The sequence below is a fragment of the Sardina pilchardus genome, chromosome 18, assembly GCF_963854185.1.
Source record: "Sardina pilchardus chromosome 18, fSarPil1.1, whole genome shotgun sequence".
NCBI lineage: Eukaryota > Metazoa > Chordata > Actinopteri > Clupeiformes > Clupeidae > Sardina > Sardina pilchardus.
Window position 1 is genome coordinate 7,862,027 of NC_085011.1, and position 22,664 is coordinate 7,884,690.

The 22,664-nt window shown below is 46.5% G+C and overlaps 2 protein-coding genes across 8 annotated transcripts in view; both read right to left on the minus strand.

Moving 5' to 3' along the window:
* The window catches only part of ndst2a (N-deacetylase/N-sulfotransferase (heparan glucosaminyl) 2a), a 115,476-nt gene extending 96,638 nt beyond the window's left edge, over positions 1 to 18,838 (minus strand). The window contains exon 1 of the mRNA XM_062520194.1: positions 18,729 to 18,838. The gene's annotated coding sequence lies outside the window, so the exon portion shown is untranslated. The remainder of the gene's footprint in view (positions 1 to 18,728) is intronic.
* Positions 18,839 to 21,816: 2,978 nt separating this feature from the next.
* zswim8 (zinc finger, SWIM-type containing 8) overlaps positions 21,817 to 22,664 on the minus strand; it is a 35,411-nt gene continuing 34,563 nt past the window's right edge. For all 7 annotated transcript variants that reach the window (XM_062518983.1, XM_062518986.1, XM_062518982.1 and 4 more), the window contains one exon: positions 21,817 to 22,169. In XM_062518983.1, coding sequence (XP_062374967.1) covers positions 21,966 to 22,169 — 204 coding nt within the window. In that variant the 3' untranslated portion in view covers positions 21,817 to 21,965. The remainder of the gene's footprint in view (positions 22,170 to 22,664) is intronic.

Consider the following 22,664-nt stretch of genomic DNA (forward strand, 5'->3'; position numbering starts at 1 on the left):
CATTTGGGAACCTGTTGCCATAGAGACGGCGGGGTCAGTAGCAGGTCAGCAGGTTACAAAACAAGCCAGTCCCCCTTCCCTCCTAAAACACTGCCAATACACACCCCTCCAGACACACACACACACACACACACACACACACAGAGAGAGAGAGAGGGAGAGAGAAACACAAGCCAAGTACACGCCGAGGCCTTCCCATAGCAGCCCACAAAACCTCAGCGCCCAGACGGAAGGCTCCAAGCACTTAAAGTCTTGGTGAGGAGAGAAAGATCAATTTACGTGTGGTTGTGCATGACAATATGGAATGAGGGCTGAACTGAAGCCCGCTGACCTCAGCTCCAGAAAATGTCCATTTGAAACAGCTGTGAGAGCGGATAGGGCCCAGTCACACTGACAGCCCAGGGCTCCGCGGGTGACCGCTCATCCGGTCACTGGAGGCTGCCCACACCGTCTCTCGACTCGTACTTGACACGGCCAGTCCAGTCATTAACTAAATCAGCCTAATTGCATCACAACCACACACACACACACACACACACCGAAACACAGACACAGACACAGACTTCAAATAAACAAAAACAGGTCATTGAAAATGCCCGTGGAGCTTCGCCGTAGGGAATAATGTGGCGGGTCTTACGAGACGGTGTCTGCACTTTGTAGGCAGATATAACAGCATGAGACGACAAAGATAGCGTAGACACAGACTGCACACACTGAAAGCAAACTCTTCTTTCTACATGCATGAGGCAGAGTGGGTCACTGGTACCCCCCCACCCCCCTGCTGTAGATATGTATTCCTCTCATCCAATGAGTGCACCTATCCTTCAATCAGCACAGCAGAAATGAGGTGTTTGGTCTGTGCTCCGTTCCCAAGAGGAAACGCATACGATTTCCAATTTATATCACCGGTAGAATTACATTCTTTTTTCATTCCCCACCCTTTCCACTTCAAATGACGGGCTATTCTAGGATCTCAACAGATGGGGCAACAAAGAGAAATACGGAAATGGTGAGTGACAGGGAAACATAAAAAGAGGGAGAGAGAGAGAGAGCGATAGAGAGAGAGAGAAGACGAAAGAAGAGAACAAGAAAAGACCGAAATGAAGTGGGGAGAAGAATGATGACATTTTTCGATGAGAGAGCCGCTCTCGCTGGAAGGGGCCAGTTGAAGACAATTAGCAGCGGAGCGGTGCTTAGATCTCAAGCTGCTCTCCGCCTGATGAGAAATTGAATTTTCAGATTGAACACGCTCCCCAGACTGGGCTACACAGCAGCAGCAACGGCAAATACAGCTCTCTGCAAACCCCATGGCCACTCACAGGGGCTTCAGAGGGTGTGTGTGTGTGTGTGTGTGTGTGTGTGTGTGTGTGTGTGTCAGAGACGAGAGCACTGAGACCTGGGCTTCAAAAAGCATCCGTGCGTGAGCGAGAAGAGCAATATGTCCCTGTTCTGACTAGACATCTCAGGAGGGTTCGGTGTGAAAGAAATGCTTTAGAGGACAGAGGACACAGGACACAAGGACACAAGGACACACAGGACACTATGCCAGCAGGCAGGACCTGGGGCAGGACAAGTTCAACCTCATGTGCTGCCATACACTGTGGTTTCACCTGAGGCCATCTGCCAAAAACTCAGCACTGGCTCTGCCCAACCACCGGTTCTGCCCTACAGTCAGGCTTGAGTGTATCATTAGCCAGACAGAACGGACAGAGACAGACAGATAGTCAGTCATTAAACCTAGACATGGACATGTACAAGGACACAAGGACATAGAGCAACTAAATCAACACATAGATCTGGACATCTGGATTTAAACAGTTTACTTCATCTGAATTTAAACGGTCTACTTCAACATTCTCCAAAACACAACCGACCACCGAACAAAAAGTGAAAAGAGGAAAGGGAGTCGATGACTTTCTTCTCGCCTGCCGCAGCGCTTCACAGTTCCAGACCTACTTCTCCTTTTGGGTTGTTAAAGGGGATGACGACGCTTCAAAAACAATGTGTCTGCAGGTGTTTGCAGCAGCATGTGCAAAGAGGAGTGCTTTACTCACTCGGGTTTACTGAGAGCCAACCACTTGGGAAGAGGCATGAGAAGTGTCTCTCAGCTGAACATGCAGGCTGTGTGTGTGTGTGTGTGTGTGTGTGTGTGTGTGTGTGTGTGTGTGTGTGTGTAAACAGCTTTTCTGCTCTGGTGACGGCTAGCCTGTGCATGTGTCCAGTTGCCAGAGAAAAGCAGACCGCAAACTAATCCCTGGAGTGTGTGTGTATGTGAGTGTGTGTGTGTGTGTGTGTGTGTGTGTGTGTGTGTGTATGTGTGTGTGTCCATAGTGGTGCAACACTGCCAAGGAAATATTGCACCCTTTTTCAAACAGAAAAGGAAAACAGGCCGGGTTAATCTTATGATGGCACATCCTTCCTCCAGCTGCAGGGCTTTGCCCATGACAGCAATCCCTCTTCTGAAAAAGGCACAGATTTGGGGCAATAGGGGGGGCCTCACTAATCACAGGCACAAACACAGCATGGGGCCAAAACTCAGTCCTATAAAAATTCACTCACGATTTTGCACACACTCATACACACACACACACACAACAGAAGAGTCGTCCTTGTTAGGTCATGTAGCACTACACATTTCCACAGAAAGACTCATAGGAGCAACAATCAGCACTTTCTACCCCCCCCCCCCCCACACACACACACACACCTGTTTGGGCCCTCTGGTGAAGATGAACAGCTGGGTGGGGGCTGTAATGGCCAAGTGAGTGGAGCAGCAGGGAGGGGAGAGATGAGCTGCAGCTCCCTCTGGTCCTCCTCCTCCTCTTGTAGGTACTACCTGACAGACAGGGCTATCAGAGCCCCAGGGAGAGGTGCAGGGTTGACTCAGTGTTATCTACAATGCCATCAGGACACACACACACACACACACACACACACACACACGCACGCACGCACGCACGCACGCACGCACGCACGCAGGCAGGCAGGCACGCACGAACGCACGCACGCACGCACGTGAAAATGCAAAGCTATCAAAAGAATGACTGGTAGCAAGTATGCAGATCGATGAGTAATTCCGAAGTGAATTTGTGTGCAACACATTCGAAGCTGATCTTTAGGGCTTAAGCATGCTTCAAATCTTGCGTCACACGGATGCGTACGTGTGCACTAGTGCCTAAAGCAAAGGCTTCTAGTTTTCACTCCAGTGTGAAAACACCTTAATTGTCGGCAACTTCCCCTGAGGAAATTCAACAAACGCGCTTGCCTGTTAAGTGTAGCTATTCCTATATTATTGTCACCCATGTGACCAACCCCGTCTAACAGCGAGATAATCGACCGAGGTTACAACGGTAATTAAAAACTGAAACGACAGTACTAAGTGTCCATAATTTACCCTTAAAGCGCTAACCATTAGGCTGCATCCCTAATCTCATGCCTCAAAAGGTCAGCCCAGGAGACCCCGTGCCATCTGGAATTCCCTAAAAGCCTCCGGTGTGTGCTTTGCAGTCCACATGATTTCGATCACTTCGCGTTATTCTGCCGTCTCGGTGCGCTGTGCTGTGCAGCAGCCTGTGTGGTTGCTTCAGCAACCGGCTGCCCTCTGTTGCCCTCCAACAAGCCGCCATCACAATGGAAAAACCCTGCAGAATTTGCACTGCCAAAACGGAGGCAAATTTAACACGGCACTACAAAGTAGCATTTTAATTGAGCTTTACAGGGCGCTATTTAACTGGAGAAGAACAGAGCTATTTAAAATGCTAATGCCGGCGACGCATCATCAAAAGCGCTACCAGAGCACAGTCTCCACAGGTGCAGTCTAGCTGGTGGGGGGAAGAGGGAAAAAAAGCGCAAAATAACGTGACCAAAGATAGATATGGTGCTCCTGTTTGATGTAGGGCCGTTCACTTGATTGTGCTCCGACATGCACTGTATCTGATACACACTGAGACACACACACACGCACCCACACACTGACACGTACACGCAACCCCATACACGTGCACCTAAGACTTACACACAGAACCTGCCAAACACACATCCACACAGGGAGGGCTTAATAAGCATGTGTCTAAAGGCGCACCTCTGCAGGACTGCAGCAAATCCCATTTGTTTACACGGCCCTAATTACCAGCACTTTGATGGAGCGGCAAAACACCAACAATGACATCCCCGGAGGAGCCCACTGGAGGGGAGAGAGGGGAGAGGATAACAACTCCGAGAGGAGGAAGAGGAAGAGAGGGAGAGAGAGAGAGAAGGAGGAGGAGGGGGAGGGGGAGGGGGGGGGGGTATGTTTGTGAACGACAGAATGAATAAGTAATGTATGTACTCGTGAGTTGGGCAAGAAAAATGGCCCTTATCCTCAGGACAGAGTTGGCATGTGCCAGGTGGGGTTGGGTCAGAATGTACTGGCATACACAGGATTGAGTAAAAGGGCTTTCTGGCATCAGGTCAGTGTCTGAGGGGGCCATCTATATTTCTATTGTAAAGCAGAACACTCAACATGATTACAATGAATAACAGAATCCCCAGGAGAGCCCTTTGGCTCTTACCGTGACCTCAAAAGGCACAGTTGTCTTGCGCTCCCTCTCAATGCTAACTCAAGTCACCGGGCTGATCCTCTCCTGTGGGGCCTGCAGGTGTATTTGCATGAGTGCACAGGAATAGGAATGTACAGGGACACACACACACACACACACACAGACGAGAGGATTCACACTGTTTTCCGCTGTGTCTTCTCCTTCAACTCCCTCCCGTCACAGGAGCCAGTGTGGTTTATTTAGGCCAAAAATGACAGCGAGCATCCACATGCATGATGTATATAGCCAATGCAGGGAAGGGAGGCCTGGAGACAAAACACATCAGGGCTCTAAGCCTCCTGTGGAGCTTGAGGAAGGGAGGGGTGGGGAGAGAGAGAGAGAGAGAAGAGAGAGAGAGAGAGAGAGAGAGAGAGAGAGAGAGAGAGAGAGAGAGAGAGAGAGAGAGAGAGAGAGAGAGAGAGAAAAAAGAGACAGAAAGAAAGAGAGAGCTAGCAAGAGAAGGTGAGAATAGAGAAAGAAAGAAAGCAAGCAAGACAGAGAAAAAAAGGAGAAGAGATGGAGGAGCATTGTTCATCCCTCTGCTTGCCTCCACACTGGACTCATTCAGCGGTAAACAAAGCCTACACAGGCGGCGGCCATGACGCCCACGACCAAGACAGGCAGAATAGATGAGAACGCGGCAGGGAGGGAAGAGAGGGAGGGGAGGGAAGAGGGAGGGAAGAGGGAGGGAGTTGACTACAGCAAGACAAGAGTGGCGAGAACACAGACCAAGGAAGACAGAGGGAGCGCGAGGTGAAACAGAAAGAAAAAGAAACAGAAACAGGCATGAAGTGAGCGGAGAGAGGAGAACGATGAACTCTGCAGCTCATGGAGGATACAAGACTAGAGTAATACTGGGAGAAGTTAGTTCAGGAAGCCCCCCGCTCCCACTACACACACACACACACAGACACACACAAACCCCAGTTTCAGAACCAATCCAATAGTAATTTTTAGGCTGGCTCACAGAACCAGAGATAAGGGACTCTGAGGAGAATAGGCAGAGAAACGGTGGAAATGAACAGCATACGTTTCTGTCTCAGGGGCCAATTCTCCTTCAAATTACAATTCATAATGCCAAGTGAACAGAAGTTGGAAACAAGCAAACATGCGCGCACACACACACACACACACACACACACAAAAAAAGCTCTCAGCATTAGTGGTGAAGCCAAGCCGAAACAAAACGAAGAGATGTTTTGTGGAGAGGGAGTGAGATTGAGAGACAAAAACACAGAAGAGGGGGAAAGAGAAAGAGAGAGACAGAGAGAGGGAAGAGGGGGAGAGAGGGAAGAGGGGGAGAGAGAAAGAGACGGAAAGAGAGAGAGAGAGAGAGCGCTAGAGACAAAGAGAGAGAGTGCCAGAATACTGGCTGCAGTCATCCCTCACTGTCAGAGCCGCCTGGGGAAATTCTCCTCCAGATAAAATTATTCATCCTGCTCATTGGCAGCCAGAGAGGGAACCACAGGTACGCCGTTTGTATAAACAACAAACCGGACAAGCAGCGGCACCGCGGGGGTATCACGCCGTGCCGTGAGGCATGGCCTGGCACGTGTGCGGTACGACAAGGCAACGCAACGCAACGCAGAGCAGACTGGCACAGCACGCACAGCAAGGAACACACACACACACAACACGCCGCGACACAAGAAACCCACAACAGCGCTATTGCTACACAGTGTACCAGACAACAAGTACAGCACGCAGCATGCCATGATCTAGCGCAGGGATGGAAAAGTCCACTGTGGTCCACTTCAGCATAGCTTTGGTTCATGCCGGACAAGCACAGCCCATCAGCAGCACGGCCCAACCCCTCGCTGTGTGTTGAAAGAGTGAATAAATAACTGAAATTCTAGCCATTATGGAATTGGGGATGCGAAAGTGAACCGTAAGCAGAAATGCTTTGCAGCCGATTCTGAGGAGTGAGATGACTAACATCAGCGGTGGAGTCTGACGTGGCGTTTGGGGGTGGGGGTGGGGGGTAGAGGGGTGGGGGTGTGGTGGAGCTGGATATGGGGAGAAAGGAGAGGAACGGAGTGGAGCAGCTCTGCTGGTAATGATTAAGCGCCGGGACGCGTCTCGGTGGGCACACAGCCCTGCCGTGTGTGTGTGTGTGTGTGTGTGTGTGTGTGTGTGTGTGTGTGTGTGTGTGTGATGTGTGGAAACAACGGGGGTGAACATGGGGGAAACGCTGCTCGACGGACGCTGAGGAAACCATCGATCTGGCCGACAAAAGCCCCTGCCACTCACAAAGGCAGCATTAGCCGTCTGAATGGCCGACGTTACGAGGATGATGGGCTAAATCTGGCAAAGGGACAGGCTGTGTCTCCAGCCTCTCAAGAGCTTGAGGTGCAAAAAGACAGGGGAGTTTCGGCTTGGACGTCACTCAGCTTTCGGTCCATCCAGATTCCTCTCTTGACTCTCGTCTTGTTTCCCCATAAAGCTCAAGTCAAGGGGAACTTGAGGGATTATGCCTGGCCAAGAAGTAACGTCACACTTGACTGCGACGACCAAGTAGATTTACTCATTATACAAAGCACCTCTTTCTCTGAAGACAGATGAAGATTTTTTTTTTTTTTTTTTTTTTAAAGAGAGAAACACACACACACACGCACAGACAGACACACGGGCACACACAAACACTCTTGAGCCTAATTAAAATATTTTCTATCGTTTTGAGAAATCTTCTCATTATTTGAACAAAAGAGCAACAGAGGAGAGTCGAGCCCACTCTCCACTTGTGACACATCTCAGAAAATGAAGGAGGGCTTAAGAGCTCAGGAGGCCGCTAATGAGGTTCAATCCCGTTGACAGTGGCCTTCTTTTATCTCCTTCTTTTCCTTCTTCTCGGGTCCTGCCTCCCTCCAATCCCTCCCTCCAATCCCTCCATCCACCCGTCCATCCATCCATCCCTCCGTCCGTCCGTCCATCTCTAGCAGAGCATGGCGTCGCTAAAAGATTTAAGCTACAGTAATCCGAGAGGTTTTTACATGACTGTCCACATGTTCCGCTAGCAATTACTCCTACAGAAAAGAGTGGGAGTGGGATAAGCATGGGTGGGACCGAGGAGGAGGAGGAGGAGGAGGAGACGGGCCCTTGCCCCCATTATCTGGTCAAAACAAAGACTTAAGAAATGCTCGTAGACTTCCTCATGCAGTTTGCACTGAGAAGAAATTAAACCAGTACTGGGTCAGCCATGTTGGCAAAATTAGAGCCAAGGCATGCAGGAAGCGCTTTACGGAACCAAAGCATGCGTAGGAAACAGATTTGGCCATATTTAGTGAAATCTCTGCCATGTTTTAGCTCCCTCGAGTGGACTCACTTTTGGCTGGCGCCATTGTTATTTTACAGTCATTGAATTAATCTCACGTTGCCATTTCTTTTCCACAAACGGCATCTGGATCCACGGATCGCTGATCTGTTTCTGTATGCATGCACATGCTTCAACTGCCTTCACCTGGGACAGGCATCATTGGGATTTTTATAAATGTCGATATTGATCCTGACACTGCTTATCAATACCAATACTTGGTCTTGGGCTGTGGCTTGTGGGGTTGTGAAGCCAGGTCAATCAGTCAACAGAATTGCAAAAAGCATTGCTGACCGGACCGGACCAGAATGCGATTAAAACCGAAGATTCGTTCTTACACTGGCAAAGGATGGAAAGTACCACCAGCTTAATCCTGGCAAAATTTGAAGGTGGCTGGTCCATTTCCCACGCAAAATGATTTAGACTACTATTGAACGGCTGGTGAATTTGACAATTGTTTGTCAATGGCAGGTAGATGTTCACGTTTTAAAAAAGTTGACTTCCACCCCTGCTGTCAATCAAAGCGTTAGGTGGTAAATGGAAGCGGAAGCAATCTCCTGCCACAAACCATCTGAAGATGCGTTGATGGAATGAATTAATATCACAACCCAAATAGAAGCACCGATTGTCCAAAAGCTTTCCCATTCCAATGCCCATCCGTCATACTTCAGTACCTTTTACATTTTGACCTTCACATACACAGCAGTGACTTGGGTTTGCCTGCCTCCTATTTATTTTAAGATGCGTGAAATTTGGACCTGGTGGGAGAAAACGTACTCCGGCTACAACAGTCAAACTGGGTGACGGATGAGCGAGTAGGAAATCACTTAGGCCAAACTGTGTATAAACAGCCAATGGCAAACACATCTCCACAGGGCAAACATTCACTCCAGATTGAGGTTGTTGGTGCACTGCATAAATTTACATTCAAATTCAAACTACAACTGCAGACACTCTGTGTGTGTGCGCGTGTGTGCGTGTGTGTGTGTGTGTGTGTGTAGTTGAACTGTATAACCAGCACATGGGCCCCTCAGACAGACAGAGGACACCAGCAAACACCACACAAACACACGCCTGAGGCAGCCTATACACACATACTGAACCATGCCGAATACTAGAGGACGAGGATAAGGTCATGTCGGCTGGTGCTGAGCTGCCCATCCAAAGCCCCCCCAACAATCCCATCCATCCATCCAGTTTCCTTCTCTGCACAGTGTAAGGACTCTCCCCTTTTACTCCGGCACTGCTTTAGCAGCTGAGCTCGATGGTGTTCAGCAGCAGCACCTGAGCCAAAACAGAGCTTTTGTCAGAGAGGATCCTCACTCTGACAGGAAACCAGCCTAAGGATTACAGAGCGACAGTTTCATCTTTTGAACAGTGCGATGTATCGAACAGCTAATTCGGAGAAGCGGAGTAGCGGAGTAGCGGAGGTTTGCACACTGTTAGTAGGCGTGCCACAAAATCTTGATGGGCCAATGTATTGTTTAACTTCTTTTTGCAACATGCTATCAAAATACACTCCTTTTTTTAATCAATGCATGACTGAGATTTGTGCATCGACAAGAATCTGGAGATACAATACACATTATGATACAGAGATGATTCATATTTTGCGACACTGTTCGCAAGGCCTTAAGAGATGTCAAAAGACACAAAATAGATAGCGAGGAAGATGGTGAGCACACAAAATTGCCCAGAGCTCTACGTGTGTCTGTGTGTGTGTGTGTGTGTGTGTGTGTGTCAACAGCGCGTTGCTCATTTTGTATGACAACACTCGCACTAGGGTCCAGGATGACGTCATCAGAAACAGTCTGAGCGAAAACAAAAAGGTAAAAGAAAGCCCAGTGGAGCCCACTGAGCAGCCAGTAATTGAGACGCTCAAGTGGACTGAAGCTCTCCTCCATAATTACGGTCTGTTTTGAGTCTGGCCCCTGGCATTGTCAACAACAAACTAACTCGGCAGGGCAAGACTGCTGACGCCCCATCACACAGCACACTACTGAGACTCGTTCATTTGTCGTTTTCCCATTCTCGCCTCCTCCTCCACCACCACAATAAGCACCACCTCTACCTGTGAGGTGAACTTCGGCGCACATTTAAAGCCGCTTCCCCGCAGAACAACAGTCCTGCCACGCCGGCCACTTAATGTGACGAATGGCTGTGTGAGGTCATATTTCTGCAGCCTCCGGGGGCCCGTAGACAGAGCTAATAGTACGGTTACTCATCAGCCCGGTCGCCACGGCAATCTGCCGGCTGACCGAGGTCTCGGCCCTGCCGGGATGGTCGGACGGACACCTCCTCGCCATGGCGGCACGGTTGATGATGATGCTGCCGCAGGGAGCTGGAAAGCCTCAAAGGGCCCGAGGCCAGTTTAAACCTGGAGTGATTCGGAGTTAGAGAAAAATCACACGCAGCGCACACAGTTTTATCTTCATCAAACCATTTTAAATTATAAACCTTCCTCAAATGCCGTGGGGGAAGCCGGGTTTCAACATAATGAGGGAGCAAACAAATTTCGGGAAGTCTAATATAGCTCGGCTAACGGAAAACGGCTGGAGAAAACAAACCGAAAAAAAAAAAGAAAAAAAAAAAGAGGAAACTGCTCAGTATGCACAACGTGCACCTGTGAGAGGCCTGTAAATTACACACGCTTTCACGGATCGTCTTGAAAGGCCAAAGTGCACTTAGCATGGGCTCCTGTCGACAGATGACGAAATGCAAAGCATAGGAGAAGGAGGAAAAAACAGCCTGAGAAAGATTAGTGCAGCTAATCTGACACTGCAGCTTCAAAAATATGTTGTTTTTTTACCCCCTTCCTCTGCATTCCCTTTGATCTCTCATTTGCAGCTAATTGAATCAATCTTTCCACTTCTCCAACCTGAAGGCAAAAATCATCCTACACCTAAACACCCCACCACCAAACTCACCCACCTTGTCTTGTTCGGAGTGTGTCTGTCTATCCCTTCTCTCTTCCCTTGTCCACACACACACACACACACACACACAGTTGTGCATGCTGATGAAAAGCTCTGCAGCAGCCTTCATTAGCATGCGTTACACTTGGATTGGGTTACAGGAAGTGCGACGCTTACAATAACCATCTACTCATCGGCAAATGGCATTAGCGTGATTAAACAGACTTGGCAGCAAAGGTTGGAACAACAGTTCCGTCCAACTTTGTTCAGCAACATTAGCTGACTTGGGAGGAGCTGTATTTTGGAAAGCTGGCATGACATGAAAAGGTGAAGATGAGGGAAAATCAATGCAGTGAGACTTATGGCCTACGACGCCATTTTGAATCATTTAATGTTCCCTTAATTACTTCAGAGACTTCTAAAGTAGTCTTTCCGCAGCTAGACGCATAGGTCTACACCTGAAGTTCTTCTCTCCGAGTTAAACTACTTTTCTCAAGCTTTTCAGCTGAACAAAAAAAAAAATCAAATAAATAAATCTACAACTCAGGAACACACAAGGACTTCAGAGGGCGTAACAAGCACTTACCTAACTGAGCTTCTGCAAGTGCTCAATTATACACAGCAACAGAGATAAATGCTCTCGCACAGAGATAAGACCAGTTTAATTAACCGTCCATGGAGGTAAAGACCAAACACAGCAGCATGCTGACAGGACCTTAATGTCAAGGCCCGAGGAAGGCATTTAAACAATTTAATGAACTCACATGCTCAGATTTGAGTGCACAGCATGGTGGAGAAAGAACCACTTATTTTTTTTTGTTGGGTGGGGGGGGGGGGCTTTTTAACTCCTCACTCATGTGGCGCCAGAGAGAGAGGTGAGAGTCTCCATAAACGCACGAGATGAAAGCTCTGTGACTGGCACAGATGAAAGGGTACGGACTATTGAGTATTACTTTTAGCCTTGCTCTTCCAACCCCCACGAACATACCAAAACTAAAAAATGAGATTTCACCTCACGAGAGTGGTTATAGCTGAAGAACACCAATTTAACCTTGAGAGCCGCATCATGGCTGAGGTTTAAAAACCTGTTCAATCCTTAACGTTGCTGCCACATTCTCAGCATCTGTCTGCTTACCCTCGCTCCACCCTCTCTCACTTTATTCACACTCTTCTCATTTACAGCAGGTAAGAATCCAGAGCCCGGAGCCAGATGCTCGGCCATATCATCCCCTCAGCAGGGTGCATCTCTGGGGGGGCCTCCAGGCAGCGATAGGGAGCTTAGCACCAGGCGTCTTCGCATGGAGGAGGTGGCGAGGGTGGCGGTGGTGGTGGAATGGATGGGCGCATCCCAGAAGATCATGTTTAATTGAACACAGCACTCGGCTCCTCTCTATGCCGTCTGCATCAGCAGGAGCCTGGAGCGGGACTCTAACCCCACAGATAGGAGGGAGTCTGTGTCAGGCCTGCGCAGGAATTCAATTAGTCACACCCAACACCCAATCTTATCCACGGCGTGCAGCTCCGCAGGAAGAGAAACTAGGCAGGGGGGGGGGGGGGGGGAGAGAAACTGGAGGGAGAAAGGGAGGGGTGGGTAGGGGTCGCGAAATGGAAACCAAATAAAAACAATCCGACACAAGCTCTTAGCTCGCACACACTCGAGGCAGCACACGATGTGGACGAAAAGAGGAGTTGCTGTCAAAGGAAAATCCCAGACACTCGCCTATTCTCCAGAGTCACAACCTCCAAAGTCCACCACAGCTCTGTACGGTTACCTCATAAGCGGTTCTGACTTTTGGACCTCAACAAGCCTAGCCTTCCCTGGCCTTCTGTGTAACTAAAGCAAATCACCTCTCGCTCCTCCAAGCTGTACTGAGAAGACAGTGATTCAGAGGGCTAGGAGGAGACAAGGCGGTGAGAGTACTCACCAGGGAGCTTCGGACACATCCACACAATCCAATATAATCTTATGCATCATCACTTAGATCTCTCCCGCTCCCTCCCAGTGAAGCACAATAACAGCACATAAGGATATAAAAGACAAGGCATGCACGCCACGCACTGATCCACGTCATCTGCTAAACATCTCACTAACTGTTGAAAGACAACAACAGATCACAGCAGATTCCCTAGCTCATTCTCTAGCTCATGAAATATAATGAAATGATCATAGCCTAAATAAAATAACTACTAAGAAAATAATTGCTCAAAACACACACACACACACACACACACACACACACACACACACACACACACACACAGAGAGGCAAAAACAGAGATAATTGGCACTTTTTTTGCCTGTGGTTGAGAGATAGATGACCCTTCCTCTCAGAGGCCAACTCCTACACTGCACCAGAGTGGAGATTAAACCGACACAGCATCAATAGCTCAACCTCCCCTAACCTGAGCCTCTGGGATCACAGCTCCTGCGCCAGACTCCCGCCTGATGTATTTTATTAATAACAGGGCCTATTACACTCTGCACATATTGACCTTATGTAAGACCGAGCTGGGTCAGGGGATGAGAAGGGGTTGAAACGGGAGAGGCTTCTTCAGACTGCCGTCTAATGGAGGTGCGGAGACAGACACACAGACACACACACACACACACACACACACACACACAGCAGTTTATTAAACTAGCATCCCGCTTGGAGCAGCAAAGTTCTATTCTTAAGCTTTAAAGATTCTTGCGCACACACGGACTGACGCTGTGACACGGCAACACCCGAGCTCCCGGCTCACCTCACAGATCTTTAACCGAATGCCATCCACGTTGTCAACATCCACACCGCATAGTTATACAAAGCATTCCATCTACCTGATGCCATCTCAGGTCAGGTGCAATGTCAGAGCCCAATCCCGTGACATCAGGATCACATGATCATGGCCACTATCCAACTGGATAGTTCACTGAAAAACTGTGTGAACGAGAGCGTGAAAAAAACCCCACCTTTGCTCCGTCTTGAGCGTGCAGAACGAATTCAAGCACACAGGGGGAGACTAGGCCACTGAATGCACCAGCAGGCAGATTGATTGTAAGGCACCAATGTGAAGTTTAGCATTCTCTTTCTCACACACACACACACACACACACACAGTGCAAGAGCTCTGTGCAGAGGACTCTTAATCAGGCTTTCCATTTGCATTTCCTTCCTGAATGTTGTTAAGATTAAGCTGGAATTCCACCCCCGTTGACATCGGCTCCCCCTTGACTTTCCAGATAGGCCAAAGACGGGAGAGAAAGAGTGAGACAGGTCTGAAGAAAGAGAAGAGAAAAAAAAAAGAAATAGAAAGAGAGAAAGAAAGAAAGAAAGAAAATAGAGATGGAGAGCCACTCCGCTGCCTTAAGATTCTGTAAAAATTCCCCTCTTATTAGTGTGGCCCCGGGTAACACTGTCTGGGGGGGGGGGGGGGGGGGCATTCCGAACATCTCACTGGCATTTAATGCATCTCTCTGGCACCTCTAAATATCACACAGCCATTTCATTAACCAACACAGCTCAGTCTCGAGGCTGCAGGTCTCCGCACTGGGAAGCATGTGCAATTTGTGCACTGTGGGTAATATAAAATGTCTCTGACAAGTCACACATAGAGCCTACTAATACAGCGCCTTAAATCACCCTGCGGCTATCAAAATTAGAAACAGGGCCTCTTTTAAAAGGTCAAACCAAATGTGTGAAATCTGAAAAATCATTAGCTGGAGATTTGTCTGAGAAAGAGGCGAGGAAGAATAAAATGATTATAGGGTTTTAAAAAAAAATGCAGAAATGCCTGAAATGTTGAATTATTTAAGAGCACAAGGAACTCAGAAACAATGCTTGCAAGCAGACACATCAATCAGATTTGGTAGCACACCTTCCAGATCATGTATGTATGTGATACGGAAGGTAACTGAGCTCTGTAGTGAGTGGAATCATCATGTTAAAAACAGTTTGAATTATTAATAGGCCATGTCCATCACCATTTACATGGAAAATTGCAAGAATGTATAGCACCACTCTCAGACTACAACATGCAAGCTCCGCACTGAGGTACACACCATAAGGAACAACCATGCAGATAGTGTGGCTTGAAAATGGTCCATCTTTTCATTAGGAAGTGGCGTATCCTAGCCATCAGTAGTATACTCCCAGGACAGAAGCTATCTTGAGCCTTAAAGATCAATGCTAATTGGGTTTTCCCCACTCTGGGAGGGAATGATAAAAGGCCTTGGCAGAAAAACGAACCAAGCAATAACAGCCTATGAGCCCGTCACTGCCTCACCCTGCACCTTCTGTGCACCATTTAGCTTATGAGGTGCAGCAGTCATTTTAAAGGTCAGGGGACGAGCATGAACGTATAAATCACCCCCATACCCAGCTGTAAATTAGTTAGACGGTCCATTCGCCCAGTTTTAATGTATGCTGGTTAAATTACAGGTCCTGCATTCTCCTCCCTGTAGTTTAATAAAAGCCATTAACTGTCAAAAAAGCATGAGTATCATAGCATTGCTACAGAGACTCAGAGAGTATGCTTCTATTAGGGATGCAACGGTACAGTTTTGCCACGGTTCGGTTTGTATCACGGTTTTTGGGCCACGGTAACGGTTCGGTTTCAATATATCAATATTATCTTGGCTCTAGCATACAGGAGGCTATATTTGCCTTTTCTATTTCAAATCAACAATGTGCTTCTACTTACACTTGCAGAGAAAATATTAAATGCATAGCCTGACACAGATGAAGCAGAATCACAAAAATGTATTAAAAGAAAAGAACACCATCATTGCCTTCTGTCATAAACAGGCAATGTTATCCATAGTGCAGTGCAGCATAAAGTAATGTGTAGTTATTTATTTAATAAACTCACTGTTCTTCACACATTTAAAGAAAATACTTAACTGTTATACACCCTCAAAAAAGTAGGGAACAATTCTGAAAATCTTCTCAAAATAATTGGTGAGGTAGTATTATGTGTAGTTTCAAATGGATATTTGATTTGGGAGTGCCTGCCCTGTCCTCTTTTATGAACTTAAAAAATGTAAACATAGACAAAAGTGCAGTGCAGCATTAAAAATATTAGAACAATGAAATGAACATTATTGCAACATTATTGCAACCTGTTGTCAGGGGGGGGGGGGGGGGGGGCAATATTCCGAGAAGAAAGTGGCAAATTTGCCACTTCACAAAGTGTCTGTTTCCCCTGTGTCTCCTATCGTGTGTGTGTGTGCGTGTGTGTGCAAGAGAGTTGTGTGATTGACGAGTGGACGAGCGATTGACTGATTTAGCAGTGAGTTTATTGTTTTTCGAGTGGACACCTCCCGCTGCCCGTAGCCTAGCATGTACAACGTCAGGAAAATAAATGACCCGAGTTTGGAATGACATGTCAGCCTCCCCATCTCCTATAACCTCCCATCCCTACAATATTTTCCAGTAAACTATCAAAAAGAGAATACACTCAGCTGTGTCGGCGTCACGCTTTCTTAGGCTACTCTAGCGCGAGCGATCAACGCAGGGCAGAAACCACCGGTTACACTGTTACACACAGACTTTATAATGTGGCAAATGTTCGACCTTCTAAAGTGGCAAATGTGCGTCTTTACAAAGTATATATACGTGGCCCTAATACGCCGTCGTATTCGTTATGTCTTTGGGAATTATAGGAATATTGTTGTCGAAAGGCTGCAGCAATGGATGGTTGGGTTTTCGGTGGCAAACTAACTCTCCGTGCTGCTCCACTTAAGGTTACAGCCGGGTGATGAAGGCGCAAGTGGGCCGACATGTTGGATGTGTTATCTTTATTAGGTGATCGTTGTGAAGCAGTGCTTGCAATGCACACTGTGCTTTATTTACTGACGGTCTTTTTGCCTTGTTCGTGGGCTACTTCAAATGTCGCCATGATCATGCAGCCGCCGGTGAAGTTTGTTTCTTCTCACATGACTCCTTCATTTGCATTTCAACGCGCTTATTGGCTCTTGGGAAATTCAGTAAAATTCTGATTGGTTGTTGCAAGGTTGACGAGAGGCAAGCTGAACAGTCAGAGAAAACGCATCCCCCGGGTCCTAAGCACTCCTCTCTATCGCTTCCAGGCTACGCGCGCGCAATAACCTTGTATTAAATAAAAAGTTTAATGTCGCGTATACCGAAATATTGCGGTTTAGGTGAGTCTATTGAACCGAACAGGCCAAACCGAACGGTTCAATAAATTATTGAAAACCGTTGCATCCCTAGCTTCTATTGTTATTATTGGCACAGTCACGCCAATGCCACTTAGGCGAGCTAAATAGTGCATCAATGTGTCCATTGTAGAGGGTATGTGGGACTGTGGGCCAGTATTAATGGCTGAACATCTTGGTTACAGCAGATTAATAGACTGAGCTCTACGAGAGACGTTTCTACTATGAGGGTAGCTTTCGTTATCTGAATGGGTAGTTGATAGACACTGGATAGCAAAGACGTCAAATCTGCTCTCGTCAAAATTGTTTTGTATGGAATAAGCATGTAAATTATTGGTTCGAAAACGCAAGCAATATTTTTTCGACGACCGAAAAGGGTAGCGGCATGCATCTCACGTCCTAATATCGGAACAAAGCGAATATTACCCAACAGGTTTTCACTATCTTTAATTAACTAATCTCAAGTCTTCTGATTTGTTCTGAGCGACACAGTAGTACAGTAACGTTAGCGTTCCTTGTAAACATTACTGTTCGGGCGCAAAGCTACAATTTCAAGCAATATAGTTAAGGTGAAAAGACAATGTTATAGCTATCGTGGTATACCGTTTAATTACCAAAATACCTAGAATCATGATATGTTAGTTAAATCAATATGACTATATTATGTGTTGGATTAAAGTCTGCTGAGGTTGTCAATTTATTACGGTATTGAACACTAGCAGTTCCGGGGTGTATTATTTGAAGAAACGTCCATTATAAAGTCTATTACACTCCATCAACACTTTCTAACTTGCTAGCTGACGCTAATTTTGCTAGCTACATCTCACAGTAAACTTCACATTAATAAGCTAACAGTTAGTCAACATCAGATTAGCCAACTTGTATCGCATATTTAAAATCACTTACTTCATTAACATTACAGAGACGCAGGGGTGCAAAAATACGGATGCAAAGACAAAATATGACCGGATTGCGAATTTCACTCATACTACATAGCCTACAGCAGTTTGTCATACTTTCACCAAAGAAAGCTTGCCTTTAAGCAACACTGTGTTACAGCATTACCATTACATTGAAGTTACTTTGTAGCGTTAGCTTGCCTCTAAGTTGCTTTAAATAAAGGTGTATTTAGCGCAGATTTGGACACATGTGATTGCACAGCTATCCTTAACGTGAATGTTAACGGCTAACGTTGTATTAAAGTCAGCATAGTATACAGAACTTCGCGTTGGTGAATGGTAAAGTTTGCTTGTTGAAGTTACGTTCGGGCTGGTCACGTCAACGTTGTCACATCTAGAGAAACCACGTAACCGTTGTAATGAGGCAAGGATTAATGTTAGTTTTATGATAACATGACAACTATACATACAGCGTTTCTGGTATGAAAGGAAACTTTTGTTGACTGACTCCTACAATGTGTCAGCGGTTACCCACGTAGCAGTCTTTGCTAACCACAACAACTACCTTTCTTGATCAGGTAACTTGGCTCCCAAGATAGCTGCTCTTTAACTTTTAAAGGCACATATGAAAAGACACCGCTCTTGAGGAAAGCCACTCCAACACTAACAAAGCAACAGGAACCCTAAAACAAGACAGGCCCTAGAAATGCGGTGTGCTAAAATCTGAGAACCCCCCCTCACACGCAAACCGAACAGTCTTCTTGAAATACCGTGGTTCGCCGACCGGTTACAACCACCAAACACTAATATTTAGCTAGCTACTTCATAATGTTAAGGGCATCGTCGCAAATTATCGTACATAACACTTACCAGGTGGTGATTCTCGCAGACAGCTATCCAAACACCGCCGGTCAAAGATCGGAAAATGTGAAAGTTTAAAGTCTTGTTGACAGCATCCTTCACAGATCCGCCATCTTCATTGAGCTGGCTATTGATGTTGCTGGCTCGCGACTCTTTACTGAAACTCAGGAGCAAACCATGTACGGCAAAAAGAATGGGGAAATACTTTGACATGTGGAACCAAACATAAACTATTTATGTGGTAAAGGCAAAGCCAGTATGTGTAATATGTATTGTTTTGTTGGCTATTCAATATTTCGTTTGATAAAATTGGGAAAGTAATTCGAAATAGGCTTTTATAATAAAACCATGAAATCGCCAACCCCCCAGACAAACCATCTCTTGGTGGTCTTGCCTAAGCGGGAGCACCTCCTTTTGGCTTTTTTTCAGGTGTGGGGGCACCCGTTTGTGCAAGTCTACGAGGGGCACCAAAAAGGGTCTGGGGGTAAATACGGAGGGAAATGCATGGATGTCTTTCACACTTATGGCGAACAATAAAAGAGGCAGCTCGTTTGTAATGACAGTATACTATACAACGTTAGGCTAATTGCAATACTTTGAGTTGGGCAAAGTTTGTCTAGCCTAAATATATGGACACATTTCACTGTGTTACGACTCAATAGGTTCTGTAGTAGTCTATTAATTCTTCTATTATCGCGAGTCGGTATGCAAGCCAAAATATGTATTACCTACAATGCAGTTTCAAAACGAAATATCATGGGTCGATCTGTATCATCTTGGCCTGCATGAGCATTATTTGTACACGACAATGAGATTTGATGAGGAAAGTGGAATTTTAGACCGCTGTGGAATGTGTGGAAGTTCTAACACCACTTCTATCGTAAACCTGATCAAAGCACGGTAGCAGTCCAAATATATGCCTGTAGCTCCATCTAGTGTTGAAGATAGATGTTCACTAGCCCAAGTTAATGATAATGTCTGTGGCCCAAGCAATAACAGCTTGAGCCCTTCAATTCCACCACAATGAAAGTGGAATATGAGGTAAGGAAACAACAGCTCTTAGTCTATCACTAGAGCCCACCACCTGACCCCTTGTATCTTTTTTTTTGTTCCTGAATAAATAACTTAAATGTGTATGTTGTTTAAACTAGAATATGGTCTGTTTCAACTTGTCATATTTTGTTAAAAATGTTTGGTCCTATTGGTCCAGAAAAGGTTATTCTGCCATAGCATCTTTAAACAATTCTCCCCAGTGGTGATTTATTTGTGTTAGCGTAATGTGGGTTTGTATTGTGGTTATTGTGTACATAATAAGGTACTTAGATGTAAGTGTCAATGTTATCTGTATGTATGCATGCTTGTGAGGCTCTGGGCGGACAGATGGACAGACTGAGTGATTGACTGACCGTCATGATGTGCAATACAACTATTTAAGTAGAGCATTCTAAATTCAGACTGTGGACCATGCATGCTATTCACCTTAAGTTCAGTGTGGTGTAATTTGGTGGCACAGAACAGGGTCAAGAGCCCAAAAGTAAAACTTGCACCATTAAAGTTAAACAAATAAACAGGTCAAGAACACACTTAAACAAAACCACATAGTGTATTGAATTATCTTTATTAAGTAAACTCTACATTTCAATATTGCTTTATGTTTATATTTTTGTTTGTTTTTCTTCCTTATCCTAAATTACATCCGCTTGCACAGTTTTTTTTATATTTATATTTATATATATATGTATGTATATATATATATTTTTCAATCAAGCTACACTTTGAAGAATACAAAAATATCACAGTACATTTTCTACTCAGTCATTCTCCACCAGTGAGTTCCAGGGTGGGGGCCGAGTCTAACTTTGAACACAGGAATCTGGCAATGCCCCCTTTTTCAAAACACCTGACCACATTTTAAAAGAGGAAAAAGAAATGGCAAACTGACAACAAAGGACAGAGAAATAGAAAAGTTGAAAAAGGTCAGAGAAAGGGAGCCGAAAGAATAATTCCAACACTGAGAAGATTGAAAAGAAAAAAGAAAAAGAAAATCAGAAGGGAGACATTCTGTCAAAAGAAAATGGACAGAGTACAAAGAGCCGCCAAAAAAATGGGTGGCGTTTGGTCCAGCCAGACTCTTGTGTTCCAAGACTGTGGACTCGCCTCCAACAGGTGATTGGAAAAAGGAGCTCACACGGCACTCATATATTGCATTCACTCAAATCAGCTCAAACAGCACTCAGCAGACACACAATTTCTATACAAAATATCAAAAACAAAAAATAGAGGAAAAACAAAAAACATCAAAAGAATCCTCACCCGTACTCGAGATAATTGTTTCCTATTAAACTTTTTTTTTTTTTCCTTCTGGATGACATAAACAAACATTGTTTTTTTTTTCTTCTGCCTCTTGTTTTAACATCATTAGACGACCCCCGAGTTGAAATCCTTGATAACTGGCGGAGAGCCTCCCCTCCAGGACAGAGGAATGTTGCAGTATGAATCTTGACGCATAGTGGTTTCGTTAATGTAACCAACCAACCAAATATCAACACAAAATGGATAAACTTCAATCCCTACTTCCCGGGAACTACCACATCTACAAGCTCCGCCACAACTGGGCTTGAAGGGGGGAGAGGGGGGCAGGTGGGGGGGGGTGGGGTAGCAGGGAGGGAGGAGGGTATGGGGGCTTTTAGTGGAGGCAGGGCATCCACCCAGTTGTGAGAGAGGACCACCTTGAGCAGTTTGGCAGATGAACTTCAAGGAGTAACTTTATGTTACATGAAGAAGTCACACAAAAGATTAGACACAATAGAAGGGTCAGAACAACAATAATCATGAACAACAAAACACTACTAATAATAGAATCAGTCCGGGCGAGCTCCCGTGGCTGTTCGCGACTCAGGCTTGCCTGTGGGCTCCACGAGGCCCCAGAGCCGTGCCGTCATCGTTGAGTCTTACACATCAGGGCGACAGGAGAGCGGGTGCGCTGTCAGTGGGGCGCTGCCTGTGAGCTGCGTTTATGACCAGCCGGGAGGACACCTAGCAGAAGAAGGGGGTGGGGGGGGTGGGGTGGGTGGCGGTTTATCCAGGTCGGGGTAGGGTCTGGGCAGGATAAGGGAGCCCATGGGAGTGAGCGGGCAAGCGGACATGTCTCTCTGTGCCCTGGTGTCATGGCAGCGGTGGTGACGGCCGCGGTGGTGGTGGTGACGGTGGTGGTGGTGGTGACGGTGACGGAGTCTCCGTGGGAGGTCAGGGGGAGAAGGTGGCCATCTCCAGGGAGATGCGCTGCCACAGCTCCTTGGTCTGCTTGCCGCGCTTCAGGTTCTGCAGCACGTCGTTGAACTGCATCATGCCCACCGGCGTCAGGCAGAAGGCCCCGCGCGCGCTCCTGATGATGTTCACAAAGTCGTCGTAGTCTGCCGGCGTCAGGTGGATCAGACGGTGGTGGATGTACTGAGGAGGAGACAGAACAAAGTCAGTCATCAGCGCCTGTACTGACAGCAGCACTTCAGGTAAACACCAACAACAGGGAGTAAAAAAACAAAAACATTCACTCTTTCAAATGAACTCACTCCCAACGTACCCCACACTGAACCCTCCAGTAACAAGACATTTCGTCTTTTTTTATAGAGGCTGGGACTATGACCGCAGCTGGTTTAATTACACAAGATCTGTCAGTTTTCGGAGATCAAAAAGACCTCGTAATGTATTGACTACAGACATTTCGCCGGAGTTAAATATGCCCGGTGCGAGTGTGAGCTGGAGTGCGAGGCAGCACGGCATCGTCTTGACGGCGCTGACCACTGGCTAGGCTGCTGGTGTGAGCGCCTAGCATATGGAAGGCATTTTCCCCCTACGGCGCACTTAGGAAGTGACTCAGTGTAGGTCACAGTACATTTCCTCTCGAGTACAACCTTGGGATACCTCATCTCGACTGGCCAGAGCACA